This window comes from Theropithecus gelada, chromosome 8 (genome assembly GCF_003255815.1).
Source record: "Theropithecus gelada isolate Dixy chromosome 8, Tgel_1.0, whole genome shotgun sequence".
Classification (NCBI taxonomy): Eukaryota; Metazoa; Chordata; class Mammalia; order Primates; family Cercopithecidae; genus Theropithecus; species Theropithecus gelada.
In genome coordinates, this window is record NC_037676.1 from 114,484,815 (window position 1) to 114,507,221 (window position 22,407).

The window sequence follows — 22,407 nt, forward strand, 5'->3', positions numbered from 1 at the left end:
TATTGTTTCAGCTTTAGGCTATATCTACAAACTGCCAGCATTAATGATCAACTCAGTAGGAAAGGCAAAAAAAATTTTTTTTTTAAAAAACACCCCAAATAAAAGTTGTCTGACTGAATACCCAACTTTCCAGATGAGATCAGCATATTCAGGGTGGTATGGCCATAGACTGAACCCCTGACTTTGCAATTGGTTATGTTGGATTGCATATCAGTCTGGATGACAGTGGATCACTACAGAGAAACTAATTAGATACCATCTAATTGACTGATAAGTGCTCAAATTAAGCAACTCAAACATTTTATGATCAACTTTTGACTAGATACAATGTGCTTTAAATGTCTTTGAACACAATCCCAGTTGATTTACAATATTTTTCACGGAATATAAGCTTTAAGTATCAAATATTTAGCTACTTTATATTAAAAAGGTGAAACGCTAAGTCATACATTATGTAATGGGTAAAGCACCTATCCATCCTCACATTTTCATATAATTTTTGCAAACTTAATTTAGTAGATTATTGGTCTTGTGAAATGCCCATGGAATTAGTCTGACTAAGTTATATGAGGCAGAATGTGTTTTAATGAGACTATGGTCATAGCAGATAAAAGGATGTATCATTATAGATAAATAACCATTTTCTTATTGATAATGGAACACAATTGATTAAGGATTAAAAAAAAAAATAAAGAAGAGAAACACCTCTGTGAAATCTTCTCAATGTCCTTTCAAAAAGTTAAGCTTATGAATACAGAGCCCAGAACAAAGGACCCTATACAATGAAATAAAATTGAGACTATACATAAATTATTCCACAGCAGTAAAAGCTATGAACTTAATGATCTGGAATAGTCACTTAAAACTGTAAGATTCTAGAATAGACACAGTTTTGAAACAAGAGTATAAATGAATGAGTAATGTGATCCAAAGCATAAAGATACTGAATGCTAATTTTAGAAAGATTCACAGCAGGTTGAATAGATTAAACATTTTGTATAGGAAAAAAAATCTATTGATGTCTCAAAATTACATGCAATAAAGTATGAACAGCTGGTTCTCTTTTATTGGTTTTCATGCAAAAATGATTATTTTCCACTGGGTAATTACTGACTGATTTATCTCCTATATCCATTTGCTCACATTTTAATGTCCCTGAATACTTAGAAGAGGTCATCTTTTGCAAGGAAATGTGTTTGAAATGCTAAAGTTACTGTGATTATAAAATTTCCAAATTTAATACCTTTTCAATCATTGGTTAAATATATATTACATTCAATTTTTTCCAGAACAAATTAAACAGTACCAAATGAAATAGGAACTCTCAGATAATACCAACCATGATAACTGAGCACAAAAAAGCCACTTGTTGTGAAATCACTGTGGAATTTGATTAGAATCTGATTTGAAGTACTGTAGACTGATTCCAAAGCGGTATTGCCACTGAACTGACCGATCTGAGGTGAGTTTTGGTCTGGTCCATCCCTATGAGACAAAGATTGGGAAAGGAGGAAAGATCGAGATTGATTTTGGAAGTAGTTTTGAACGAAGTTCAATAAAGGTATTGCATATATTTATATTCTAACATATCAATAATAAAGATGCAGGAAGCTAACCAATGAGTGCAAATAATATATTTTATATCTATGTAGGTGACCACATATTTTTAAATGTAAAGTATAAAAACAGATTACATTTTTGACCTAAATGAAATGCACTCATAATAGTTATAATTAATACATTGTCTTTGTTTTTTTAGCAAAACTCTAGTGCTTTTAAATGCTTGAGGTTTTCCCCCTTTTATTTTCTTCAGCAACAGTCTTGAGAATCACAGACTGTTAAAGTTACAACTCTTAGAACTCAGATGAACAAATTACCAGTTGTTAATTATTAATTCAGACACTTTCTTTAATATATTTGTATTTATTTATTTATTTGTTTAGAGACAGGTTCTCACTCCATTGCCCACGCTGGAGTGCAGTAGGATGATCACAGCTCACTGAACTCTTGAACTCCCAGGCTCAAGGGATCCTCTCACCTCAGCCTCCTGAATAGCTGGGACCACAGGCGCATGCCACCATGTCTGGCTAATTTTTTATTTTTTCTAGAGACAGGGTCTCACTACGTTGCCCAGGCTGGTATTGAACTCTTGGGATGAAGAGATGCTCCCGCTGTGGTCTCCCAGAGTGCTGGGATTGCAGATGTGAACCACTGCACCCAGCCTTAATATATTTTTAAATAAAGATGTTTCAATTGACAAGACTGTAATACAATTAATTTTTATGACAGGAATCCACTAGTTATATTAAATAATTATAATTTCTTAAATTCCACTGACTTTTATAAATAGAGAACTTCCATACTGTAAACTTAGTCTGTTAACTCCCTGTTTTAGCACATTAATTTAATAATATCTTTAAATCTTGTTTTCACCTATGAAGTCTTTATTCCACAATATTTACCTAGTTCGTGGGGCAAATAAGCCACAACCTATTTCTCTTGTGTGTGAAATTCTACAAGACACATACTGTCAGTCTCAGTTACTCACTTCAATTCAAATATCAGATGACAATTTATAACAGAGTATTGTGATATATTTTTATTCCAACCTTGTTTTACTGTATACTTAGTTGAATAAATCAATAGCAATAGTCCTGACTTACCATACAGTAATGAAATCATATATTGGTTCTGTTTGAAGGACAGTAAAATTGATGTAGATGCCATTCCCAGGGGGTACTCTTACAAGCCAAAAACAATCTTGAAAATTTGGATATTCATCGGGATACCCAGGAGAATAAATGGTGCCATTCATTGCAGTTATATTCCCACCACAAAGAGCTATGGAAAACATAACAAAACAAAATAATATTTAAAAATAACAATAAACTGACTATGGAGAAAAAGGCAAACATTTCAAGTATCTTAAGCATTATGAAACACATTTATGCTTTGTTTTTACTTCAGTTGAGGTATATATAATGAAGTTGGCAACAGTGCACAAAATACAGTCAACTTTTCTTTATTTTGCCACATGAGTTATGCTAAATAATTATTAATGATCACTAGATTAGCATTGTCTTCTCTATTTTCAATTACATTGTCTTCTCTATTATTTAAATATTTTATATCAATGCAAAGACTTTAAGTTTCATTTGCCTCTTACTATGTGTACATATAAGGCCTTACAAGAGGTTTGAAGCCTTTTATTTCAAAGGTTTTTCTAGAGGAAAGGAACTCAGTAGCAGTATCTGGGTTAGTGGTTTATATAAGAATGACTTAAATACATACAAACCCACATGCACCCCCTTCCCTTCCCCACACACATAAGAAAAGCTCTAAAGTGTGAATCAACTGTTTTTTTCACTCCCAGTAGGAAAGGTTAGGACTCCTGCCAATAATGATAAAATTGTTATTCATTATGGAGCCTCAGGGGTTTAAAAAATATCTTCAGCTGAGAGACTATATATTTAGCATGCTATTGGAAGAGGAAGACAAGTGAAAAGTGCCAAAACAATATTAAAAACAGATGATATCACCTAAAAGATAGTTTCAAGGTAGAAGCATACCTTCACACCTTGGAAGTGGATGATTCCAGTTACGACTGACACCATGAAGGCACGTGAGAGCTGAATTTCCAATTAATGTGTATCCTGGGAAACATTCAAATGAAATGGTTTGACCCACAGTAAAATCATTACCAATTACAAAACCATTTCGAAACGGGCGTGGATCAGGACAGCTTTGCAACTGATAGGCTGGAAAGAGGAAAAAGAAAGACATTTTTTCTTTCCAAATTTCAGAGGCCATAGATAGGGTACTAGAGCAATTTTGCAACTTACAAATAGATGTGATGCTACTTGTAGTTGATTATAAATAGCAATTCAGGTTTATGATAAATGCCGTCAATGACCTGTGACAAAAATTTCTTCTCATGTCTACAATTTTCATATTTAAAATGTTAGCACGATTCATAAAAATGCATGCTTTCTTCACCTACTTGTGCAACCCAATTAAATTATGTTTTAATGAAAATGTATACTCTTCTTAAAGCTACAATTTTAATCGAATATATTCTGATTCTCTTCCATAGAATGCAATTGCTTCTGATTATAAGTACACAGAATGCAGTAAGAATATGTATAAGCCTAATTCTGAGCCTTTTTACAGTTTGTTTTACTAATTGCTTTTCTGCAGATCACAATATACTTCTGTTGAGTTAATTTAAAAGAAGTTAGCTTGTAAAATAAAGCACTGGAAAAACATTTCATTTTAATATAAAATAAACTTTGTACTTCAGTTATGGGATAATTTTGGCAATGCAGTATAATTGCTTGTTTATTTGTTCATACTTCTCTTGCTCTACATTTTGTATGAGATCTTGTTTGTACTATCATCATATCTCAAAGCCTTGGCTATTGCCTTTCACAGAGTAGGTGTTAAATAAACATTACTAAATAAATGTTAGAACTATGAGCAGGGCCTATACTCATATAATATCAATATTTGAAACTTTTTTATTAAGAATTCAAAATTGTATTCTAATTAGTAAAATTTAAATTGCTGAAAATCAAAGACTACTTCCCTACCTAACCATTAAAATTTTATATTCCTCAAATAAAAAATTACATTTGAGTTGAATAGATTATCCTGTTGTTTATTAAAATATAGCTCACATTTTTAGGACTAAAGGTTTCAGAATTAATGAACAAATTCTTTAAAACGTTAAGTGCTTTTATTCTTAATGTGTCCTTTTCATTTTAATTAATATTCAACACAAAAAATATTCTACACAAAAATATATTAGAAAGCGTTATCATTCCAACTTAAGACAAATGTGTATTAGGAATGGATCATTAGGAGTTGGAATATATTATTCTATTAAACATACCCTTTCAGTTTCTACTCCATGCTTTTTAGTTTAATAAGTATAGAAAATAGATTTTAAGCATTCAGGAGAAAGTTCCCATTCTAATATTATATACAATACAATGAGGCAGGAGAATAGGGCTGAAGGCAGGGAACCTAAGGCTTTCCAACTCGGACTTCCTCAAACTAAATTGAAAGGAAAACCCTAACTTTACTCGCCTAAGTAGCAAAAGCACCAGAGGCAACTCCATCTGCAAAACCCTCACCTTTTCAGCCCGGCAGATGAGAAATTGGCTGTTTGCAACCAATCAGACTGAGTCTTCGTTTGCATAGAAGTATAACTTTGTAACTTCACGTTAGCCTCTGATTGGCTGCAAAAAGCATTAGGTTGTTTTTTGGAACCAATCAGATATTTGCACAGCAGTGTGACCTTTGTAACTTCACTTCAGCTTCTGGAATGGCTGCTTTCAGATCAGACTCATTTCAGGCTACCACTTCATTTACATGAGGTGAGCATGAAGTGGCCAATGGGAAACTTCTGGGGGTATTTGGACCCAAAAAGATTCTGTATCTGGGCCCTTGAGCCACTGGTCGGCCTGCTCCCACACTGGGAGTGAACTTTCATTTTCAATAAATCCCTGCTTTCGTTCTTTTGTTGCTTCATTCTTTCTTTGCTTTGCTGGGCGTTTTGTACAATTCTTTATTCAAAAAGTGAAGAACCTGGACAACTTGCAGTCACAACCTTGTACCGGTGACAAACAGGACTTACCAAACTTAATAATCTTGTCAGTAATAACATTAATTTTCAAACTGATTCCTTCAGTAGAATGGTACACTTAATTGTACAGTATAATTTTTCCAAATTCAGAAAGTTCTTAAAATTTAACCACAAGATCAATCCAAAAATAATATTGACTCTGTGAATATATATGTTAACTATTTCTTTAAAATGCACTAGGTTAGCTACATAAATGTAGCACAAAACGAAACCATTTTAAAACTCAGTGTGATTCACAAATAACATCTCCTCATCATTGTAATACATTATGGCTCATGTTAATAATATGCCAGTAACAGTGAAAAAAAAATATATCTTTAACACTTGTATTATGTCAATAATGAATTATTTTTCAAGAATATATTAACTGAAAAAAATCAGAATTAATAAAGTTTGAATTCTAGTTTTACATCATTCAAATAAGAATATTATTTTGAGAGGTAGAGGGAAAATGAGAATAGGAAAACAGCAGGTGTAGTCAGGTTTAAGGTGCATGGCAAAGAACTTGGCATAAGGCCATGTACACTTGCTAAAGTGTATCACAAATATGGTTCTGAGTCTTCTAGCAGCAAAGAAGAGAAACTCAATCAATTACCTGATTGTTATAAAAATAATTACTTTCCTTGTAAGCATGGTAAATTCAATGTGCTGGCAGGTGATTGAAATGACTCCTATTTTATAAGAGTGATAATGTGAAATGTAGTGTTCTTACATTATGCATACAAGTATAATACAAATTATAATTATTTCAGATCCATGTAATTTGATATTTAAGACCTATCTCTATCTTAACTACTTTCAAATTTCCTTTCTGGTACATACTTTAGCAAATATTTATTGTGCTTACTGTTCTAGGTACTTATGATACGCCAATGAACAACCCAATTCCCTGTTCTTAAGGAACTCAGATACAAAAGCATTACATAAAGTCCTTCAATAATTAGGGCAGAGATGTAATAAAATTTTAGGTTATTTCGATTAAAAATTTCAGCTTTTAGAAATACACTTTACTATGTAAGATATCATCATAATTTTAATATTTAATTTTAACAGAATATATACATATAAGACATGAAATAATAGCTAAAATGTACTGAGTACTTACAAATGATGTACATCATGGAATATACCTTACATACATTTTATAATAAAAAGTTCAATACAACTTATCTGAAAGTTAGTATAATTAACTCCATTATGCACATGAGCAAATGGAGAGCAAGGCCGAGTCCACATTAGATAGAATAGGAAGAATCAACATTTGAGCCTAGCTCTACTTATGCCCAAACCCTTCACTCAAAAGAGATAAAAATTTTGCTCAAGGTTATGCAGCAGTTCTGTTTGAGAGATAGGTCTAATATAACATGATTATCAAAGTATTTATATTCTCATGACAATAGAACAAAATGAAGGAATGTCATATTAGTCTATCACTATAAAGTAAAAGAAAATTTTACATAATACATTATATGAATAATACAAAATATATTTTCAATATATTCCTTTTAATATAAAAGCAAAGATAAATCTTTGCTGTCCAGCTGGACTTGTTTATTTGCCATGCCTTGCTTAATTTAATTGTGTATTAACTTAAGACTAATTCAATCCTGTTTCATGGTTAGGATTTTCAAAAGTCTCAGAGAGACATCATTCTCCCTATGTCCCCCATTCTCCAGAGAGTTGCATTGCTCTAAAAATCTTCCTAATTGAAGCTCACCTTGGCATAAGTTTTTTGTTTTTTGTTTTTTTCTTTCTAAAGCAGAATACAGAAAATAGACTCAGTTAAATATTTCTAATAGCTGATTTGGAGTTATATAAACTTTCACTTTTTATTATTTCTCTTACCTTGGTATACAATATGAAACCCTTGTTTGTTTTGTGAATAGTCACTGTGAAAATACAAGCTGGTTTCATGGGTGGTACTGAATAAGGAAGATGGTATTTGAGGACCACTAAGCCGGCCAATAACAGTACTAGTTTCTGAGGATCCACTTCGTACTTCCAAATAATCATGTATGGTTTCTGTAGAAAAATTTACAAACTGGAGATGTACACCTGAAGAAGAAAACAAACATAATGCTACTTTATTTGTTTTACCAAATTAAACATAAATATACACACACACAATCACATCAAGTTACTTAGATATGTTTGCATTTAAGTCAAGAGGCATAATCTCAAGATCTGAGTCATGGATTTGCTGTCTGCCTAGGACAGCTAACTTTGCTAAGGTTCAAAGTAAAAGAATACTGCTCTCACATGTCCATTATTAGTTAAAAGGAAAAATCTTTCATTTCACTATAATGTCACTGTATGGAAAATGATCCAAAAAGGTGGCTTTCTTATTCTTTAATACCCTTTAAATTACATAAACTAATTTTTAGAGGAAAAGGTCACTTTTGGCCTAATTTGTGTTATGTAAAAGGTCAATCTAAGGTTGAAAATAATTGCAAATTTGTAATATACTAACATAGATTTCGCAATTGCATTAGAAGTTATTCATTCATAGGAGAGAAATTAACTTCTCAGAAATATAACTTCTATATAATTTAAAGGGTGCTCTTTATGCAAGCTTTTATATAATAACTTCAGTAAAATCTGGTGACCATTGTTATATGTGGTCATATTGCAATGTAATCTCAATATCTTTATAAGCATAACTAAAATATGAGACAGTGAAATGTCTCTGGGATAAAAAAATCTTAAAGTATGTTTGCTTAATTAATTTAACACTCAATTTCAGTAAATTTGATGTTTTTCTTACTATTACCACTCTCCAAATTATTTATAATAAAATCTGATATGCAGTGAATGTTTTAAGTTATTTATATTTGCTGTGCATTATATATATTACCTGCCGTAAGTGATTTATATATGCTAACTTATTTAATTCTCACCATTTCATGAGAATGAGGAAAGTGCGTCACAGAGAAGTAAAACACATGTAAAGTTTACACAATGACCCAGTAGGCTTGAACTGCAAACCGAGGCATTCAGACTCTTAGGCTTATGATATTAATAATTACACTGGGGCTCCCAGTAAATGCACATCATGTTACTAAACGATTTTTTAAAGAGTCCCTTGGACAAATAAGTTTTGGAAATACTTAAAACAGGGTTTAAAATATTAAACAACTTTCTATAAAATTAGATTAACTTCTTAGAACTTTGAGCATGCTACCTTAATATGTGAAGACCCAAGATGTGCACTTTTTGTTTTTATTTTTAACTGAGCACTTTTATTACACAGCATCTTTCTAAAAATTGTTTCATACATTCTTGAACAAATGTTTCTTTACCACTTGAAATGTATTTTTTATTTAAAAAAATTCATATACCGTTTAAATACATTGGACCTAATATTTGATTTAATCAAAACTCAAAGAAAATGGTGTGCTTATTAAAATGTAATCAAATATGAAAGTCTTATGTTTTCATTTATAGAGATATATATTCAAGTTTTAATAAAGTTGATTTTCAAAAACAAAAATTAGCCAGAAATTGAAGATAATGTTATAATGAGACTATTGAAACTATTTTTAATAATTTGTTTTAAAATAATTAATTTAGCTATATAAGCTACATTGACTAGTGAAAGACATGTGGAAGAGCCATGCTGGTTCAATCTGTTGTTCATTTACATCAGTATTCTATCAATGGACATAGAAGTTCACTATAACTTTGAACTTAGAGTTTCCACATTTTAGCCAAAATGATCCTAAAAAGGATTTCTAAATAGAAAGTCCTCCAGCAACCTTCTCTCAATAACCCCCTGCTCTCCCAAAACCTCAAGTCAGTCACACAGTATTCAGACATGCTTAATTTTTTTTTAGTTTTCTCACCTGCATTTTTCTACTTGTCACCTTGTTTACCTAGAATTCCTTTCACACTCCCTGCAGCAGACTGACATTCTTTGCTGGACTGACTTTTACTTATCTTTCTGTTTTTTTCATTTCATTTAATCATTTATTTATTTTTTAGAGACAGGGTGGCCCAGGCTGCTCAGTGGCATGATCATAGCTCACTGTAAACTCAAACTCTGGGACTCAAGCAGTCATTCTGCCTCAGCCTTCTGATTAGGTGGGACATATAGGTGGGCTCCACCATGTGTGGCTAATTTTTTTTTTTTTTTTTTTTGAGACAGAGTCTTGTTCTATCATGCAGGCTGGAGTGCAGTGGCAAGATCTTGGCTCACTGCAACCTCTGCCTCCCGGGTTCAAGCAATTCTCCTGCCTCAGCCTCTCGAGTAGCTGCAACTACAGGCGCTTGCCACCATGCCTGGCTAACTTTTCATATTTTTAGTAGAGACGAGGTTTCACCGTGTTAGCCAGGATGGTCTCAATCTCCTGTGATCTGCCCGCATCAGCCTCCCAAAGTGCTGGGATTACAGGCTTGAGGCACCGTGCCTGGCCTGTTTACTTATCTTTAAAGCTAATGTTCAAGCATCACTCCCTCTGTCAAGACTTTACTGCATTTCCTGTACTAGACTGATGTCCATTCTAAGTACAATCCTGTGCTCCTTAGTTATACTGTATAAAAATAATACATTTTACTGTCTCCTCATTATGACTGTAACTTATTTAAAGAAAAATGCAGTCTGCATTGGCATACATTTTATCTCCAGCACTTAGCAGTATCTAGAGTATAATATACACTCAGTAAATATTTGTCAAAACTGAGTTATCTGTTAACTTACGTAAAACATTTAAATATGTTTTTATACTCTGAGGTTGTAGATGCTTACTGGGTAGTGAGATACCTAAGTTCAGTCCTCAATAACTGACATAGTACAGAATTTCCTAATTACTCTAAAACCACCTGGTTTGTGCTTCAATGAGTATCTATTCATCCTAGTCTCTGTGATTTAATGAACATGTGTACCCTCAATCAAGCACTTCTTTTAGTGCATTTATAAACTCATAGGATCTGCAAAAGCTGTAAGAGAGTATATTAGTGATGTAAGGGTAAGAATTTATTAAATATGATATATGATGTAATATATCTAAAATATTGGGAATTATTACATTAAAATTAGGAAGGTATTATAGTGATTTGTATTTAAACCTAATATTTTAAAATTTGTACTACTTTTTAAAAATAAAATCTGATTTACTTATAAAGAAAATGGGCTGAATCCAATAGATTACTAGAATATAATAACTGTACTACTTGATTACAGCAATAAGAAAAGAGTTACAAAAACAATGTACATAAAATTTAGGTTGAATTTATCATTATGACACATACCTAATTCAGAGTATATCCATACATAACATAGTGACTGAAAAATAGTATAAGTTTGTCTATCTATCTCAATCTATACATCTCGATATGTAATTATAAAATGCCCTTGCACACTGTTGGTGGGAATATATATTAGTACAGACATTATAGGAAACAATATGGAGGTTTCTCAAAAAAATTAGAAATAGAACTACCATATGCTCCAACAATCCTACCACTGGGTATATGTGCAAAAGAATTGAAGTCAGAATCTTGAAGAGATATCTTCAGTCTTGTGTTTTTGCAGCATTATTCACAATGGACAAGATATGGAGTCAACCTAAGTGTCCATCATCTGATGAATGGATAAAGAAAATATAGTATATATACACAATGAAACACTATTCAACCATAAAAAAAAACAAGGGAATTCTGTCATGTACAACAATATGGATGAATCTGGAGGGCATTATGTTAAGCACAGAAAGACATATCACATGATCTCATTTACATGTGGAATCTGAAAAAACTGAACTCAGAAGTAGAAAGTAGAATGGTAGTTACCAGGGTGTAAGAGAGAGGGATTAAGAAAATGTTGGTTAAAGGGTACAAAATTTCAGTTACACAAAAGAAGTAAATTCATTGTACAACATGGTAACTATAGTTATTAACAACATATTGCACTCTTGAAAATTGCCAAGAGGGTTTTAAGTATTCTCACCCCCCAAAAAATTCAAGGTAATGTGTTAATTAACTTGATTTAGTTCTTCCAAAATGTATACATATTTCAAAACATCATGTTGTACATGATATTTATGTACCATTTTTATTTGTTAATTAAAAAAATAGAGTAAAAAATAGAAAATGCCCATATACCTTCAATTTTCCAAGTACTCCATGTGAAATGTATTTGACTTAAGCAACAATTATTTAAATTTCACTCTTCAATTTACATAGCTGTATGTATTCCTAAACTAAACTGAAATTTCTGAAGATTGTATAAAGTCTTATTCAACATTGACATTTATTTTAAGGCTACATTAATAAATATTGAAAGCTCTTTCATGTGTTTTTAATACACATACCAAAACCTATGGGTAGTTTTATTGTCCATGTGCAATCTAAACTGCTGGGATAGTTTCCAGGAAACCCAGGACTGAGGATCACACCACTGAAGTCTGACATAGCACCACCACACTGAGCTGCAAAATAACAGAAATCCAAAGTAAACCAGAGTAGAGGAATAATTTACTGTCCTAAAAAACATATTAAAATCATTTCACATTTTCAAGGCTCTGAGTTAAAACTGTTTGATATAACTTTGAATATTGTCAATGTTCATTCACTATACACTAGTAATTAAATATAATCAACAACAGATTTTCTAAAACAGCGTAAGAAGACATCATCCTTCCTTCCTCAGAAATAAATGCAAAGTAAATCAATTATTGCATAAAAGTAACAGATCATGCACAGTGAATGTAAACGAACAAAGACATGTCCTTTGCCACAGTGGGTACTTTATTTCTCTTTCTCAAGTAGTCCTAGAAATGTTTTGAATCATCCCAAAGATGATATAATTTAGAGTAAAATCAAGTCAACCACTTTAGCTCTAAGTACTGTATTCAAGAGGAAATCATTTTCACAACCTTCCCTCCTTTTCCTCTTTTTGTGAAAAGGCTCAATAAAGAATTTTAAGCAAAATGTTAAGTTTCCATTCATATGTGAGAATTTCACATTACACATTAGATATGGCCTTATTTTATCCTAAAAGAACCAAGACAAAAAAATAGAGAAGTAAAAATACGTAAAAAGATGCACACAAATTTGAGAATTTAGGGAGTTCGTAAGTGTGCTTGTTTTGGAATCCCTATGATACAGGTTTACTATCAATAAGGTAAGCAAAAGCTATAAGACCAGAAATTTACTCAAGGTTTTAAATATAGTTAGATAGAACTCTTGAGCATATATTTAAGGCAATTGCATTTTAGAAACCTATTCTTCCCTCTAAAGCACATTTTTATCATATTATGTTAGATGAAGAATCGAATTTCATGACTACAAATGAAATTCAAAAGTTACCTATATAGAACACTTATTTGCAATGGCATCCTATTATTTCTTGCCAACAGTAGCAACAGGCAGATACTCAAATCTCAGGTTATATATTTTAAAGGCAAATTCAGTGGGAATTTTAACAATGTTTTATACAATATTCAATAACAAGTTTGACAACTATCTTTTGCTATGTGAACTGAATAAATTATGTGTCAAGCTGATTTTACAAGGGAGAAATATATAATCTTGGAGTTAACCTGCTTATAAACCTTTCATGAAACTTTTGATTATAATCAAGCTCTAAAGATATGCCCATACGCTTTTTCAAGCTTCTGAAATCTCAGTTAATTCACTCTTAAACCAAATCAATTTTCGACGAAGTTAGTATTTACCAGTTCATTTTCCTAAATTCAATTGTTCATACATATTCATCACAAAATCTGATAATTAATGAATTGTAAAAATAATATTTTGGTCAATTAAAATATTTTTAAAAATATTTCTGGCAATACACGTGTAGGTTTGTTTTGCTTTATTCTGAAATTTGAGTAAAAGGCAAGGACTATCTTTTATTTTCTTGCCTTCACAATTTCAAGTCTTTGAGCTGCTCATTGTCCTTCTAATTCTGTTACTTTCTATCACTTTAAATATGAGCTGGAATTCCTGTCCTCTGCATTGATGGTCCCTCCTTTCAGGGTGAAAAATACCAAAACCAAAGGAGAAAAAGAAAAGAGAGTAAAGAGTAAAGAGATAACAACAACAGAAGAAAAACAATGACAAATCATTAGAGACATATGAAGAAGCATACCAAAGAATGCATCTGCCTTCAGCAATTTGTTCATGTCTATTTCCTCAGTATCTCTGCCATCTCAACACTCCTATGCCTTGAATAACAATTTTATGTGTGTCATCAGCGGCTTATGTAGACTCTTTTGTGTCCCATTACACTCTTTTTGTTAGGGACAACCATAGCTTAGTCTTCCAAAATAAAACGAACTTTTGTTTTTTCATCTTAGTTGTCTCTAATATCTAAAATCTCACATGAATTTTCCTTCTTTCAATCAAAATATCTGGGAGATGGTTTATTTTCCAGTTCACAAGGCTGTAGCCTTGTTATCTGATGACTAGTGTTTTAAGACATTCTCTAAATCAGCCTCTTGCTTTCAGCTTCTTGTTACAATATTGCTATTGTATCACTGCTATTACTTTAATACTCTATCACATGTAGTACAAGCTTATTGTTCAGAAGTTATAAAATACAAAAAAAAAAAAATAAAGAGTAGAAAGGAATTTAAAATGTGCCAGGCACGGTGGCTCATGCCTGTAATCCCAACATATTGGTAGGCCGAGGCAGGCGGATCACCTGAGGTCAGGAGTTCAAGAGCAGCATGACCAAAATGGTGAAACCCCATCTTTACTAAGCATACAAAATTATATAATAAAACAATTTTTTAAAATTTAGTTCACAATATAAATGTAAACTTAATCAAGATGATACTTTATTTACTAAAAGAAGTGGTAATTAAAAAAAATATATTTTATATTTTATTTCTCTTTTACTCTGTCTTATGGTACTGAGAAAATTGATTTTTTTAATAATAATAATTGATGCAAGCAATATAACAAAATGGGAACTGTCCTGTAATACTAGAGTGGTATTTAAATTGGTACAACCTTATGGACAAATTTGATAATATTTATGAAAGAATGTAAGCAGTTCTATTCAGAGACATAATTAATCTATTTAGGAAAAATTATAAGCAAACTATTAGAACTGTGCTCTAATTACAATATGAGATGTGTTCATAATAAACATAAAATTATGAAATACATAATGTGAAAAAATAAATATATAATTTATAATATCAAAAGACAAGAAATAAACCTTTAATGAAAAAGAAGTTAACTGCACAAATTAGACAATGCTCTGTGTCAAGAATCAAAATTCAAATTTTGTTTGTTTCAATTGTGGTTTTTGACATTTCAAATTTTATTTCAAAAACACAATATGGTATGAGAAATTCTTACACGTTAATACCAAAAAGAAAACCATTACTCTCTCTCTATACACACACACACACACACACACACACACACAGTATCCCAAGCCTTTACATTAATTTGTTCACTAAACAGTATATATTGGATGCCTATTTAAGATGAGAAACTTTTCAGGTACAAGCAATATAGTAATGGATGAAAGATCTAAACTCTCTGCTTTCATATTAGCAGAAAACATATTTATTTTACTCTTTGTGCTCTTTTATATTCTCAACTTTTATAATCAATTGGATATACACATAAACACAGACACACCACACAATATATTTACAATCACTGTTATCTGTGCATATGTAAGTATTCCAAAATGCATTACATGTATATATGTGAGGTAATTTTAAAATTGGTATATATGCATTTATAAATTATTCATAGTACGTTAAAAGCTTCCCTTAAAAAATCATCCAATTTAAAGTCTGAGTGTTTTCAATGTACTTTGCCAATTAAACACATCATCATTCTTAAACATTTTTCAGTACTCTTCAAAAAGAATTGTGTGCATTGAACGCAGATGTTGTGGAATTAATTGTGTCCCCCCAAAATTTATATTTTGAAGTCCTAACCCCTAATGTGACTGTATTTGGAGATAGGGCCTTAATGAAGATACTTAAGGTTAAATGAGGTCATAGGCAAGGATCTTAATCCAATAGGACTGGTGTCCTTTAAGAAGAGGAAGAGACACCAGGAGTGCGGGTGCACAAACCAAAGATCATGCAAGAGATACCATCTATAAGGCAACAAGAGAGGCCCTTAGAAGATACCAACCTGCTAGCACCTTGTTTTTGAACTTCTAGCTTCCAGAACTGTGAGAAAATAAATTTATAAATTTCTGTTGTTTAAACTACCTAATCTGGAGTATTCTGCTATAGCAGCCCAAACAGAGGAATATAGTACAGATACGGTCATGGCGCAGGGTTAAGTCACACAAGTCATGGACTTTTTTTTTTTTTTTTTTGACTTAGGCTCTTTCTCCTATTCAGAAAGAGCCATCTTCTTCCTCCATGTGTCTTAATTACACTTATTATCCAAAACTCTGTGAAAGCCTTACAAGCTGAATATGTTTGCCAATACTTTAATCAACACCAGTCTCACTTTTCTGAAATTCCATCATGTAGTTAATGATACAATTTAACACTAAATTATTTGATAATAAATTCATTTATTTTATTTTTAGTACTCCAAATGGTAATTGAATGTTTTAAAGGTAGGGATCATACCTCACATTACTTTCTCATACTCTTTAGAATCCAGTATATTAATAGTTGCACACAATTACAAAAAAATGAGGAAGAGAAAAGGAAGCATGATTAGAAATAACTTGGAAGCAGCATCAAGTTACAGCAAAAATGTGGGCCTATACTTTCAAAGTACCCAAGTTTCCTTTTAATATATTCCATATCTTGACTGGCGGTCACCACTGAAGACATTTCATGAGGTGTCATACTCCCTTTGTTAGACATTTTAGATTCCTTATCTAAATTCCGTCTAAATAGCAAGCAATCGAATATTTACTTATATTCCTGTTCAATGGATACACTGAGAAAACTCACTAGGAATTTTTTTAAGTCTTTTCTTAATTTCTACAGCTTAAGTCATCCATTGATATTGAAGTTGAGGATAAATAAAAATAAAATTTTCAAATTAAAAAAGGAAGATGTGAAATATCTTCCTCAAAAAGTCATTTCCATAAGATCTGGTAAAAGGCAAACTATATATTTGAAAATCATGATATACAGAATGAAACTTTAAAATCTGATGAAGCTTACAAATACTTTATAGTCTTTTAACCTACCTAAACAAATTGGGATTGGATAATTCCATCTTCTTACAGGTCCTGGCATACATGTAATGTGAGAGTGACCCTACATAAACAAAATGATGTGGTTCAGTAAACATATATAAAAAGTTTAAATTTATTGTAGTGTAGTCAATTATTATTATAAAAACAAGCTTAGGTACATGGTTTTATTTTTATACACATATTTACTTTTATGGAAATCTTAGAATGATTAAAGAAAAGTGATTATATACACCTATGATAAAATGTAAAATATAACTACATGATATTGGTAGAAAAAATAATACTTTATATTATATTAGAATTGTGGTTTTAATATTTCCTATCACAGTATGTTTTACTAAGATACTGCAGTGACTATATAAGTGAAAGGGTCATATACATGGTGGTTTATAATAAATTGCTGTAATACACAAAGTGAAATAGGTTAAATAATAATTTTAAAATTGTTTCATAAAAATATTAAAACAAGTCAAAGTATATTAACTTTTCTATTGAAACATAAAGTCCTGAAAGATTTGATTGTACTTCCGAGATTTATAACTTTGTGATACAACTTTAAAGACTATAAATTACTAATTTTTAATTTTGCTTTCTCTGAAGAATTTATTTATTTGATATGTGAAATAGTGTTTGCCTTAACTTTTTATCTTAATTGGTTTATTCTTTAAGGAAATTTTTATGCTATTATAAACCTGAGAACCTCAACAAAAAAAGTAAAAAAAATCAACATAAATACATAAAATCAGAATATACATTGCAAATCCACTTTGTTAGCAAAATATACTTGTAGTAAATTTTCACTAATTTGAGAAATGTATTGCTATGGAAGTGTCATTCAGTACTTTAAGTAGCATTCCCTTTTATTTTCAAATTCTAAAAAATCCAAGAATTCAGTTGTTCACAATCCTATGTGAATAGAGACAAAAGTAAAGATTAATTTTTACTTTAAAAGTAAAGACTTTAATTTAGTTAATTAAAATCAAGAAGAAAGGACTTCCTAACTTTCCTAATTTTGACTCAAAATCAGTTTTTTTAACTTCCAAACAAAATAAATTTAGTCCATTCCAGCAATACTTCTCATGCGTACATTTTATTAACAAATTGAGCACCCTTTTGATTTAAGATGCAAACCAGGAACAATGTCATAAAACCCATGGCTTATCAATCATTGATTTGTAAAATATTCTGAAAGGGCAATGAAAATCAAAACCACAACTTTAAAATAGACTTACCTGAAGAGAATATCCTTGATCACACTGAAAGGATACCACATCTCCAACCATATATCTGTCTCCAATTTTAATTCCACTGCTAGGAGTTTGTGGTTCAGGACAGGAATCCAAACCAATTGCTAAGAATATTTAATGATAACAATTTAAGTACCTTTCAAGTGATAAATGCTTAAGTTATGCATATTAAGTTGCTAACATTGAATATCAGTGTCTTATCAAACTAGATACTACACTGAGACGTTGAGAACGTTCTGTGAACAAGATTTAACTGTAGATGCTAAGAGCAATGCACATTTGAACACCATTATAAAGTTATACTTTTTAAATTTTTACAGCACCAGTCATTAAACTAGCTGTGTGAATATACCTAAATCGTGTTTTAACTCCAGGCCTAATTGTTTTCTACTGTGAAACAAAAGTAAAAATTTCTGAAAAGAAAATTCCTACATGAAAATTAAAAAAAATTTATTATGATAATAGAATGAAATAATACTTTAAAAACATTCTTAGCAAAAACTAAAAAAATTATTTGTCATTTTATCTTCCTTGCTTAACTCTTTCTTCTTTTATTCTGAATCAGTTTTTAAATTCATGAGGTACATTTTGATGTAATTCTTATTATATTTAAATTTTAAAAAATATAGTTGTAAGTAGAAATTTTCTTTCTCTGAAGGTATTATAATCAAAAAGGAGAGGCCAAGCACAGTGGCTCATGCCTGTAATCCCAGCACTTTGAAGGGCTGAGGCGGGTGGATCACTTGCGGTCAGGAGTTTGAGATCAGCCTGGCCAACATGGTGAAACCCCATCTCTACCAAAAACAGAAAAATTATCCAGGTGTGGTGGCAGGTGCCTGTAATCCCACCTACTCGGGAGGCTAAAGCAGGAGAATTGCTTGAACCCAAGAGGCGGACGTTGCAGTGAGCCAAGATCGTGTCATTGCACTCCAGCCTGGGTGACAGAGCGAGACTTCATCTCAAAAAAAAAAAAAAAAAGAAAAGAAAGAAAGGAGAAAAACGGGAAAAATTGGTGTCTCATTGAGACCTGAAAAGTATTATGTGCTACTTGAATTCAGTATTTTATTTTTCTGATAAGGAGATAAGAATGTAATTTAAAACACTTTCATTATTTTTATTAGGTAAGAACTTATTCTTTATCTAGAGTAAATGAATAAGTTCCTGGAAACACATAACCTCCCAAGATAGAGTTTTGTATCTAGAGTCAATGAATAAATCCCTGCAAACACACAACCTCCCAAGTTAGAATTAGTGAGAAATTGAAACCCTGAACAGACCACTGATTTCTAAAATTAAATCAGTAAGATAAAAACCTACCAAAAATAAAAACAAAGTCCCAGACCAGATGGATTTATGGCTGAATTCTACAAAACATACAAACAAAGCTGATACCAATTTACCAAAACTTACAAAAAATCAAGGAGAAGGGACTTTCCTAACTCATTCTACAAAGGCCACCACCATCCTAATACCAAAACACAGCAAAGACACAACAAAAAAAGAAAAATACAGGACAATATTCCTGATGAACACAGTTTCTAAAATCCTCAGCAAAATACTATCAAACCAACTCCAGTAGCATATCAAAAAGTTAATTCACCATGATCTAACAGGATTCTTCTTGGGATGCAAGGTTGTTTCAACATATGCAAATCAATACATGTGATTCACCATGTAAATAGAATTAAAAATAAAAACCATATGATCATTTCAAGAGATGCAGGAAAAGCTTTCAATAAAATCCAACATCCCTTAATGATAAAAACCCTAAAGAAACTATGCATCAAAGACACACATTTTAAAATAATAAGAGCCATATATGACAAACCCACAGCCAATATAATACTGATTGGACAAAAGCTGGGATAATTCACTTTGAGAAGAGGAACAAGAAAAGGATGTTCACTCTCACCACTTGTACTCAACATACTTCTGGAAGTCCTAGCCAGAGCAATCAGGCCAGAGAAATAAATAAAAGGTATCCAACAAGGAAAACAAGAAGTCAAATTTTCTCTCTTCACTGACAACATGATTTTATACTTGGAAGACCATAAAGAATCTGCCAAAAGGCTCATAGAACAGATAAACAACTTCAGTAAAGTGACAGGATATTTAATCAATGTACAAAAATTAGTAGCATTTATATAGACCAACAACATCCAGGCTGACAGTCAAATTAAGAATGCAATCCCATTCACAATAGCTGCAAAACAAATAAAATACGTGGCAATACATCTTATTAAGGAGGTAAAAGATCTTTACATAGAGAACTACAAAACACTTCTGAAAGAAATCACAGATGACAAAAAACAATGGGAAAACATTCCATGCTCATGAATTGGAACAATTAATATCGTTAAAATGGCCATACTTCCCAAACCAATGTACAGATTCAATGCTATTTCTATCAAACTACCAACATCATTTTTCACAGAACTGGGAAAAAAATTATGCTAAAATTCATATGGAACTGAAACAAAGCCCAAATAGCCAAAATAATCCTAAACCAAAAAAAAAAAACAAAGCTAGAGTCATCACACAGCCTACTTCAAACTATACTACAAGGCTACAGTAACCAAAACAGCATGGTACTGGTACAGACACAGACAACAATGATGGATGGAGTGGAATACAGAACTAAGAAATAAAGCCACAGATCCACATCAATTTGATTTTCATCAAGGTTGACCAAAAAAAAGCCATGGGGAAAGTACTCTATTTAATAAATGGTGCTAGGATAAGTGGCTAGCCATATGCAGAAGAATGAAAATAGACACCTATCTCTCACCAAATACAAAAACTAACTCATGATGGATTAGATATTTAAATGTAAGACATCAAACTTCAGGAATCCTAGAAGAAAATCTAGAAAGTACCACTCTGGACAATGGCCTTAGCAATGAATTTATGACTACATCCTCAAAAGTAATTGCAACAAAAATAAAAATTGACAAGTAAGACCTATTCTGCACAGTGAAATAAACTGTTAGAGGAGTAACAACTAACCTACAGAATGGGAGAAAATGTTCATAAGCTATGCATCTGACAAAGCTCTAATATCCAGAATGTATAAGGAACTTAAACAAGTCAACAAGCAAAACACAAATTCCCCATTAAAAAGTGGGCAAAAGTCACGAATAGACACTTCTCAGAAGACATATGAATGACCAACAAACATGAACAAATGCTCAACATCAGAAATCACCAGAGAAAAGCAAATCAAAACCACAATTAGATACCATCACACACTCGTCACAATGGCTATGATGTAAAAGTCAGAAAAAAACAGATGATGGCAAGGCTGCAGAGAAAAAGGAATGCTTTTACACTGTTTGTGGAAATGTAAATTAGTTCAGCCACTACGGAAAACAGTTTGGAGATTTCTGTAAGAACTTAGAACTACCATTTAACCCAGCAATCTCATTACTCGATATAGAACCAAAGGAAAAAAAAAAAAATTCTACCAAAAGACACATGCACTTGTATGTTTATCACAGCACTGTTCACAGTAGCAAAGACATGAAATCAACCTAGGTGCCCATCACTGATGGACTGGATAAAAAAAATGTGGTATATATATACACCATTAAATAATATGCAGCCATAAAAAAGAGTGAAATCATGTCCTTTGCAGGAATGTGGCTGCAGCTGGAGGCCATTATCCAAGGAGAATTAATGCAGGTATAAAAAACCAAATACCACATGTTGTCACTTATAAGTGGGAGCTAAACACTGGGTAGACATGGGGATAAAGATGGAAACAATAGACACTGGGGGTTACTGGGTGGGGGAAAGAAAGAGGAGGGCAAGGGTTGAAAATCTATGAGTAATGATATGGTTTGGCTGTGTCCTCTCCATATTCCAATTCCCATGTTGTCTCTTCCCACAACACGTAGGAATTCTCATCTTGAATTCCCACATGTTGTGGGAGGGACCTGGTGGGAGGAAATTAAATCATGGGGGAAAGTCTCTCCCATGCTGTTCTCATGACAATGAATAAGTTTCAGGAGTACCAATTTTTATTTTATTTTATTTTATTTTTTTGAGATGCAGTCTCTGCCACCCAGACTGGAGTGCAGTGGCACAATCTGGGCTCACTGCAAGCTCCACCTCCTGGGTTCACACCATTCTCCTGCCTCAACCTCCCGAGTAGCTGGGACTACAGGCACCCGCCACACGCCCGGCTAATTTTTCTGTATTTTTAGTAGAGACAGGGTTTCACCGTGTTAGCCAAGATGGTCTCGATCTCCTGACCTCATGATCTGCCCGCCTCGGCCTCCCAAAGTGCTGGGATTACAGGCGTGAGCCACTGCGCCCGGCCAATGTTTGCTTTTTTACCAAAACATTTTTCAAATATGCAACTATTATTA

At 32.2% G+C, this 22,407-nt stretch overlaps 1 protein-coding gene across 1 annotated transcript in view; it reads right to left on the reverse strand.

The window, feature by feature from the left end:
* CSMD3 (CUB and Sushi multiple domains 3) overlaps positions 1 to 22,407 on the reverse strand; it is a 1,234,679-nt gene that overhangs the window by 105,091 nt on the left and 1,107,181 nt on the right. Inside the window, exons 36-42 of the mRNA XM_025394338.1 lie at positions 18,023 to 18,141; positions 16,782 to 16,851; positions 11,956 to 12,072; positions 7,493 to 7,702; positions 3,570 to 3,758; positions 2,664 to 2,841; positions 1,340 to 1,485 (exon numbers count right to left, since the gene is read on the reverse strand). Coding sequence (XP_025250123.1) covers positions 1,340 to 1,485; positions 2,664 to 2,841; positions 3,570 to 3,758; positions 7,493 to 7,702; positions 11,956 to 12,072; positions 16,782 to 16,851; positions 18,023 to 18,141 — 1,029 coding nt within the window. The remainder of the gene's footprint in view (positions 1 to 1,339; positions 1,486 to 2,663; positions 2,842 to 3,569; positions 3,759 to 7,492; positions 7,703 to 11,955; positions 12,073 to 16,781; positions 16,852 to 18,022; positions 18,142 to 22,407) is intronic.